General features: G+C 53.2%; 1 protein-coding gene across 2 annotated transcripts in view; it reads left to right on the forward strand.

The window, feature by feature from the left end:
- Positions 1–8648, forward strand: part of LOC144151967 (snRNA-activating protein complex subunit 4-like) — a 288952-nt gene extending 280304 nt beyond the window's left edge. For both annotated transcript variants that reach the window (XR_013319020.1, XM_077683153.1), the window contains one exon: positions 8454–8648. Coding sequence is in view for 1 of the 2 variants with exons in the window: in XM_077683153.1 (XP_077539279.1) it covers positions 8454–8504 (51 nt within the window). In the remaining variant the exon portion in view is untranslated. The remainder of the gene's footprint in view (positions 1–8453) is intronic.
- The last annotated feature ends 351 nt before the right edge of the window (positions 8649–8999 follow it).

The raw sequence follows: 8999 nt of genomic DNA on the forward strand, positions 1-8999 counted from the left end.
ATGATTGTGGCATGATGCTCCTAGGGATTGGCCAACCAAACAATCCATCACGAGATAGCTTCGCGTTCAACCACCATCGTCATCTTCCCGTAGGGGAACCGCTGAAGAAGAAGAAGGGGAAGAAGACAAAGCTGCGAAGAGGAGGGCTGCGTGAGTTTTGGCTACCGTTATCCTCCTCGGCCGGCGCATCTTCCCGATCTGAACCCGGTCGAAGAGCGGCTCATCGCGCCTCGACTCCCCTTCATGAGCATCAGGCGGCTGACTCGAGGCAACGGGAAGTTTGGAATCAAGGGACAGGCGGTGAACGTGCCCATCGACGTTTCGAAGGTTGTGCGGTGCCTTCCTCGCATGGTACCCGAGGACGTTGCGTTCGACGTTCACATCAAGCGGAGGCTGATGAGTCCGGCAACGTACAAGCACGGGTTGGTGAAGCGCGGCAACATCCTGGCTTGGCTCAAGCACCTGGAACACACCCCGCTGTATCGCGCCATCAACGTTCGGGTCGATTGGAGTCGGCTCGATCACTTCGATGACGGCGGCGAACGAGAGGAACCGCAGGAAGACGACGTCGATGATGCTGACGGTGAGTTCGAAACGATTCCCGACGACTTTGACGTGAACGATCCTCTGCAGTTGGCGGTTGCGTTCAACGCGGTCTCGAAGACGCTTCTCTATAACGAAGCGGAAATGACGGGTGTGGGAAAAGAAAAAAATAAATGATTACGCTCACACTCGCGCCTCTCTCTTCGCCATTAATCGCATCACACTCATCGGTGCACCCAATGCATTTCTGCATCCTCACAATCCCCCTCGGGGAGGTGCGGGGATTTTTTTTGCTTCCGTTCTAAAGTTTGTTGAGGAGTGTGGCACCGCTGCCTATTCGAAAGAGCTTCTGCGATTTCGTCACTCGCGTTTCAACTAAAGAAACGGAGTTCCCGGGAGTGCGCTCGCATCGCGGGGCAGCCATGTTGATATTCCGCACGGTAACGTAAGCTGCCGCGACGGTCCGCTAAGAAGCCCCGGTTAGCGGAGCGGGGCCCCGCTCCGGTATCGCCGCTAGCGCCCTTGCGCGCCACGCATGCGCAATGGCGCTCCCGCTAGCTATCGGCGCGGAGCGGACCGTCAGAAACGGGCAGCTAAAACTATTTGCGCTTCTTCTTCCAATTTTCGGCAACGTTATTGGAGAGTACGAGTCGGTAGGGGGGCGGAAGCGTTTCCATCTGGGCTTCCCCGGGCGAAGTTGGATAGCGAGGACACTGCGCACGCGCAGCACCTCTTATCTGCGGAAAGCCCCTTCTGGAACCGTGGGCCCTATTCTCGACGCCGTAAATTCACCGTGAACTGTGATTTCGCCGGAAGCTTCGTCTGATTGGCTTTGACTTTTGTCAGGCGCTTCCTGTTGACAAAGCGGTTGTGTGTGCTTTATTCGTTTGGACGTTTCATGACGCTTCCTGGCGCCAGTTCTAAAGTTTGCCTCACTCATTCTCTCTACTAAAATTTCAGATGGCTCCCGCGATGTGAGAATGGTCTAAGGCTTTTGTAGCGGGTATCACGGTGAAGCTGGTAACCTAGCAGGCACGGTGATACTAATTACAGAGTGGTGCCGGTCGGAGGCCCAATGCCCGGGCGTTGCAAAGCAGGAGCCAATGTGAACCGGGTGATTTCTTTTGGTGCGCAGCGCTTAGGCGTCCGCTTCTGGGGTTTGGCGGCTTCGTCGGGCTCGTAACCGAGCGAACGAAGGAAACACCGAAAACAGAAGGAAGGAGGCAGCGCCACAGAAATGCGGCACGCCCTGCATGATGCACGTACATAGGTCTTTCAGCGTCCTCGTTGTTGCTCCTTTCTCTTTAAATAAACCAACTCTCTCTCTCCTCGTTGCGTGGCTCACTCGAACCGTGACACATTTGCACCGGAGGTTCGAACACTACTTCCAACAACATGCTGGGCGGCGGCGACGCGCTGCGAGATAGCGGCAGAGTAGCGCGCGCCGCCGTGCGTTCGCTGCTCACGCGATCACTTCCTGAGACGCAGCGACTATGCGCCGTTGCCCAGAATACAAGAGTTCGTGCTCCGAAAAATTCGCATTAGGTAGTATAGTAATCGTCGGCCATTTTTTTAAGTGCCGAGAACATTAGCTAAGGGCTCGCCTTGTCGTCCTAGCTCGCTCACTGGACCGAAGTAGAGCCACACGGCGTTCCGTCGTAGCGGCTGCTGTCGTGGCTTAACCCAGACGCTTCGAAAGCCAAGCGGTTTATATACTCATAAGCGTTCGAAACTCGTGAACCGCTGGCGCTTGTCATACATCTTCCGTTGTTTAGCGCAAAGAAAACTGCAGGTACATTTGAGGCAAAATATACGTAATGAACCGCAGCGCCCGCGTTCATTTAGTTAGGAACGCTCGTTGGGTTGTTTTTTACGATAGTGGGTTGGTTTTTACGATAGTAAGCGAAAAAAAAGTGGCGGTGCAACGGCGGCACGTGCGGGAGGAAAAGCGAGCACACAAAAAATTCCCCCGCATTTCCCCGAGGGGGAGAATGTGAAAGTGCGAATGCACGGTTGTCGGCCCGCTTGCGGCGCTTGCGCTCGGCCCCCGCAGCCCACCGCCTCGCCGCCTTCTCTTCCATCTCTTCCATCGGGTTTGTAGTATCACGTGTACACCACGCAGTTATCAAGCCGCTATAACGCCGCTGAGTCGCCAACGCACGCCGCTGACGACGTAGTTTGAATGCGTTAAAGATATAACGCGCGTCATTAACACTGATATCACCGTCGCGTCCGTGGCTTGGTCGGTAGAGCGTCGCGCTGCGGCCGCAAAGTCCTCGGATCGAAACCTGGCGCCGGATGCTGTTTCTTTTTTAAATATAGAGGAGCACTGCGGACGCCGCCGACGCCGCCGCCGCCGCCGCCGCCGGCGGTGGATGGTTTGGGGTCGCTTATACAGTGAAACCTCGATATATCGAACAGCGCGGTGCCCGCGAAATAGTTCGATATAACCAGAATTCGATATATATATAATCACGTAGAAAACGCGTCATAAACTGGTACAAATCAATAAATGAACGAATTGTGCAGTAAATACTCACTTGGTGCTTCAAAGTATTTATTCTTTTGGCTTAAAGTACTGCATTAGGTTAGCCTGGCGTGTTATACACGACTTCCTCAACGTAGTCCAAACGTTCCACAAGCGACATGCCGGTGCCTTTTATAGCGCTGCAGTAGCGGTGTGATAGGGCCACAACCGCTGAAGCCTCGGTCGAAGTCGGGAGCGGGGCACTATCAGCGCTTGCGGGTACAACCTCAGCAGCGCCTTCGTTTGTGCGCTCAGTAGTAACCTCTGCTAGGATCTCCGCACCCGTCAACTCCGCCGTCGTACCGGTGCTGTCGTCACCGTTAACTAAGTCATCGATGCACATGCTTCGTGGCTCAGCCCCAACAAAGCGCTCCAGCTGGCCCCAGGTTTCTTCAAGCTCGCATTCTTCTTTTGCACCGTCTAATTCAGCTTCGGTGCAACCGATGCGCAGCAGTCGGGAACGTCCATCGCGCCACCGATATCCTCGAGGGTACTGCGGGATAGCCCGCCGCCTGTCAACAGAGCGCGAGCGGCCTGGGCAGTCTGGGGTGGCGGAGTTCGATATACCCATTTCATGTCCCTCCCAGTTCGAAATAAAAAATTAAAAATGCATGTGATTTCCCGCGTGATATAGAAAGTGTTCGATATAGGCAATAATTCGATATACCCGTGTTCGATATATCGAGGTTTGATTGTAAAGTGCATTCGCACTTAAAAACAGAGCTCCCGCTGGCGCTGTTTCAGACAGGGGCGTGCAAGTGAAGTGGAGGCGGGAAATTTGAATTGCATCGGCTGGTAGCAGTGTGCGGATAACGGCGCTAAAGCCCATTATGGCGAATCACTGCTCTGCACTTCCGGTACCTTCCACGTTGAGTGGAACAGCTTTAATTTTTTTTTCAGTTACGTGAGCACACGCTCACGTGTGCTGACGCTGGCTGGAGATAATATCAGTTCGAGCCACACGCTGTCACGGCTGGTTGTCTCTGCACCGGCCGCGACATGAATTGGTGACGTAACTCGCCTCTTCTGAGCGGAGCATGTTGGACACTTCGGCCCTGCGGAACTCTGCGGGAGCTAAAACCCGGCGGTGAACACGAAGCAGCTCCGGCCGCCTACGCTACCGCGCGGTCGTGCACAACACTGGGCTACCCCCTTTTTGGACTGGGCACACGCGTGCACGGTTCCCATAAGTTGAAGCGCGCTTTCCTCTAAACGCCTCACTAGCCAGCAGACGAAATACAACAGCGTCATGACCTCCTTGCCAGGCAACATCGCCGACGAGCTTGTCCCACGTCGTGATCCTCGATGCCCCACATCTTGTAGCACAGTACGACTACCTCCAGGCCGCTGTCATCTAGCGCAAGTCTGAGTCGGAGCGCACCAGGCTGCAGCAGCGTCTTAACAGCGAGGAGCTTAACGACCCTTCCAGCTGCTCCATCGCATGCGGCAGCTGTTGGACAATCATAGCCGGGACCTCTACAACCCGCTTCTCCCAAAGCTCTTCCTTCAACGCCTCCCACAAAAACACGGTCTTGGTACTTGCGGCTTCCAATGATATGCCGCTTTACCAGATAACGAAACTGCTTACCGCATCGCGGACTGCTCCCAGTCCCGCAACACCGCCAAAGTCTCCGGTATGCCCTCCACCTCAAGTGGCCCACTTGAGAGCCGCATTGAAGAACTGAGCCATCAGGCGGCATCCATAGGGAAGATATCCATCGCAGCCCTCGCGCACTGACAGCGACGTGCATCCCGCGGCCGCCGCTACCCCATCCCATTCTCAAGATCGCTCTTCCGTCACGCTCGGTGAGCCTGTCCCTTCGGATCGTTGTAACTTGCGCGGTGGCGCCCGCAAGTGCAGCCAGCCCTGCGCATGGACGGGGAACTAGGAGATCGGGCACTGGCGGCGGCGAGTGAACCCGGTCACGTAGTCAGCCGCCTCTTCTACGTCACCGACAGGGTTGTAGGGCACGGCTTCTTGGCCTATACGCGAGCAGAGGGGAGCGTCCTACCGGCCTTCGCGCTAGACCGCCGACGCCGAGAAACGACCTCCCCGTTAATCGCCGTAAGCAGCTCGTCGTTCAACACGTATAGCCAGCGGTCACTCACAGTCAGTTTTGGCTGACATCGCACCGTCCGGTGGCTTTTGACAATTGCCGACATTAAAGGGACACTGAAGTGACATGTAAACATTGCGGGATTACTAGCGCAAATTGTAGTCCGGAGTCCCCAGGCCATGTTTCGACCACTCTAGGCGCGTCTACGCGATTTTATTTAGTAGAAAAACTAATTCGAAAACGCTGTCCTCCTCTCTTTACGCTCGCCCATTTTCTGTGGCGTTTTCGTGTGACGTCAGGAGGGGATGAGCTGGCAATTGGCTGCGCCACGGCTGCGCTACTGCACGGCTCCCCGGCCGACAGAGTCAGTCGGCCCAGCGTTTCGTCCGCCGGCCGCCGGCGGGTCGTCGCAATCAAGGAGGTTAAAAAAAATTGCTTGGTCGCAATTCGTTCGCTTAGTTGAAACGAAGCCAGGACACGTTTGTGAATGGAAGAATGTGCCTTTCTTTACTTGGTTTGTTTGTACACTGTATCTAGCTCCAAGTCAAGGTCGCTTCACACAAGCGCTGCACATGCGACGCTTCGCTGACTGGTACGCCAGTAGGAAAATATAAGGCCTCTTGAAGGCGGGAGAAGAGTCAGCCAAGTCAATATAGGTACTAAGCAAATAAAATCAACTGATATTTTTACCGTACAGCGTAAAACTAGGGCGCGGGAAGCACTTTTTTGCGCTGGGCGAACAAGCACAGCGGTCAGCAGCACGACTACGCATCTGCGAACGCTTTTCCGTCTACGAAATGCAATTGCTAGACGTGAGCTACTGTGGAAACTCGAGCGACGCTTACTGCACGATCGCAGTACAACAAATAGTCACCTAAGCGGCTTGAAATGCCAAAATTAAATAAAAGTGTAAACCGGTTGTACAATATATACCCTATTCGCGTCCCGCTCCATTCGCGTCCCGCTCCGTGGCCTAGCGGTTTGGGGTGCTGGGATTTCACCGCAAATGTTTTGCGAGTCACGGGTTCGAATCCCCGCGGGTACGTGCTTTTTTTTTCGTAAGTTAACTTTTTTGTTTTCCGCCGATGTTTTCTGTATTGAGTTCACCTTTTTTTGGGCCGCAACGTTCATGGCTACACGAACTAGTTCACAAAACGCGCGCAGGCTGGCACTGGCGCGCTAGGGAGTTCTCGTTGGCGTGCTGTTGCCATAAGCACCGACTGCTTGCAGGCAGTGGGCACAGGCCAGAATGAACAGACCCTTGGCCTGGTGCGAACACGCTTTTTACGATACAGGCATGAGGGAGGCAAGCTCCAAATATGGGGGGGAAAGCGCATGACATTTGGGCGTCTGCGGGTACGCGGAGGGCGTTCATGCACTGCGTAGGTCTCGGCTAGTGAATGCTACGACTACAAGCCGTCCTGGGAGGCTTATCTTGTGCATTTTACAGCCGACAACATGGCAGAAGCGCGGTACGATGATTACTGAGATATTGAGAATGCCCATCCAACAAAGCCATTGGTTATGTTTTACAGAACCGAAACCGAAACCGAAACTTGGGTGATTGCTAACCTTGGGCATCGTTCAATCACGGCGCCCCTCCTCTCAACGTCACAGCCTTAGTTGGTGCGGCCGCCGCAAACCGCGCATGGTAGTTTTTCTTCTTTCGCGCTTTGTAAAATAATTACCGATTTGTCAACCGGATAAACGATGAAAAGTGTGCTAATTTGAGCCAGTCTACGCAGTGCAAGCAAAAACGTGAGCTTGACAAATTCACTTCAGTGTCCCTTTAAGCAGTCAATTCTCAGCGCTGATTTCTTGGCTTTCTACAACCTGTCTGTGGGGGCGTCAACCAGGAACCGCGTGCCAGAAAAGGGAAACCGCAGCGCACGAGGAGGGCCCTGATACAGGCAGAGGGGGCTTTCAGGGTGCTGGGCAAGTGGCCAGTGCCGCAGCCGCGATGCTTAGCACAAAGTTCAACAACACTTCAGCAAGCGGCGATGGACAGGGAGCAGAACGAGATTGGGAGGGTGCTGCCCACGCGTGTGCTGGTCTCTTAATGACAGGCGCGGCCGCCAGCTTCCACAGTAGGTAGGATTCTAAGCAGAATTGTCACGTACGCATACTTAAAAAAATTCTAAGGTTACCCCCAAAAGTTTAAGGCGTTTCATGCAATACAAACTTCACTTCATCATCTGCATATATTCAACGCCAACTCAAGGTTGTTAAACTCGCTTGTAGGCTGCGTTTTTCAACGATAAACCGTACGCAGCTAGCCCTTCTCCCCCCCCCCCCCCCCCCCCCGCGCGCCGAAACACATTACCCACACATAACCCACATTACCCACATCACCCAAACACAGTGGCTGCTCGAAGTGCAAGCCAGGCACAGTACCGTCACTTAACTTCCTAATGGCAATATTATGTTTATAGTCATGGGTTATAACGATGGGATTTCCTTGGCCCTTGGATATTGTTAGAAGTGGACTAGACTGTATACTATTCTCTTTAGCGATAGAGGTAGCTGGTCATCATTCACAAATTATCATTACACCGAGCGGGGCATTTTCGTAATTTTTATAACACTGAGAAAAAAAATAGATTATTTCGTCCACCGAAATATAGAGACGCCGTTCCTCAGTGGTCGATTCGTAGTATAAATCGTGTAACTACGTATACCGCAAAGATAAGGGCTGTTCCGTTTTAGTGTAGTGATAACAGGTACAGGAAAACACAAGCAAAATCAGTTATTAATCTTGACCAACTGAGAGAGAAAACTGGCAGCCGAATTCAAGCCGAAATGTATTTCTAGAAATTCATCGGCAACAACAGAGGCCTGTTAAATGAAAGCACACATAAGCACATGCCGGGTATACAACGTTAGCCAGCGTAGTAGTGGAAATGTCCAGTATGCATGCATGCCGTTCTTGCGTGGTTACGATGAGCAGTTTTTGGCATGCCAGCAGCCACCTGCTTAACTTTGCACTCACACATTGCGGGAGTCCAGTTCACACAAGCTTGTGAAGTTCGTGGGCTGATACGTCGTTCAGTGTTTAAACGTTGGCCGGCGCCAACGGTACGTGGTTGGCTAGCACTTGGCGATCCTGAAGGAAAGCGGCGATAAAACAAGCGATAGCAGGCGAAAAACATGTCTGAACATGTCTGACTGTCTATCGGAACAAATGTTAAGCAAGACCGGTGCTAAGCCTAGCAAAGTATCGTAATCCACGAACCGGTTCCGATCGCTGCTACCCGTGCCAGTGTTGTTATCCTAAGCACATTTTCTGCATTTGGAGTCACAGTATGACACCCCGTTGTCGCTTTCAGCCGTCCACATCTCCAGTGTGCCCGGAGACATTCGAAGGAGGCAACAGCTGAGGACAGGAACCTGAAATCATCGGACAAGATCGACAGTTTCTCGTCGCTCGGACAAATGGTGGCGTTTTGTCTGTACAAGGGAAGCGCCCCTGACTCGCAGGGTACCAGTGAATGTTGCTTCGCTGATGGTATTAAAGAGTTTTTTGGTCGGTGCTGTACTGCGGAGGCAATGCTTCAGTGTCCAGAGCCTTATTTCGGTGCCTCCTGCCGCGCGCTGCTTGCTAGCAGCAATGGAACAAGGAGAGCTAAGCGCTGCGCTGAACAGTCAAGCGAAATGCGCCCGCCAAAAAACGCTTGCTGGCGTCTGTGACGGGCTGCAGGTGGGAAATTTTCTTTGCACAAAGTGGCGGCGAAATGGACTTCCGGGAAATGGATGCGCCCACTTCGAAGCCTAAAAATGACTGAAGATCACTCAGCGCCAACTAGCTCGTTTGTCTTCCCTTTGATCAAATCTAGTCTGTTGCGCACGTTGTGTAGCCAAAAGATGGATCCCCA

This window comes from Haemaphysalis longicornis, unplaced genomic scaffold (genome assembly GCF_048455015.1).
Source record: "Haemaphysalis longicornis isolate Haplotype H1 unplaced genomic scaffold, Haemaphysalis longicornis Haplotype H1 scaffold_9, whole genome shotgun sequence".
Taxonomy (NCBI): Eukaryota; Metazoa; Arthropoda; class Arachnida; order Ixodida; family Ixodidae; genus Haemaphysalis; species Haemaphysalis longicornis.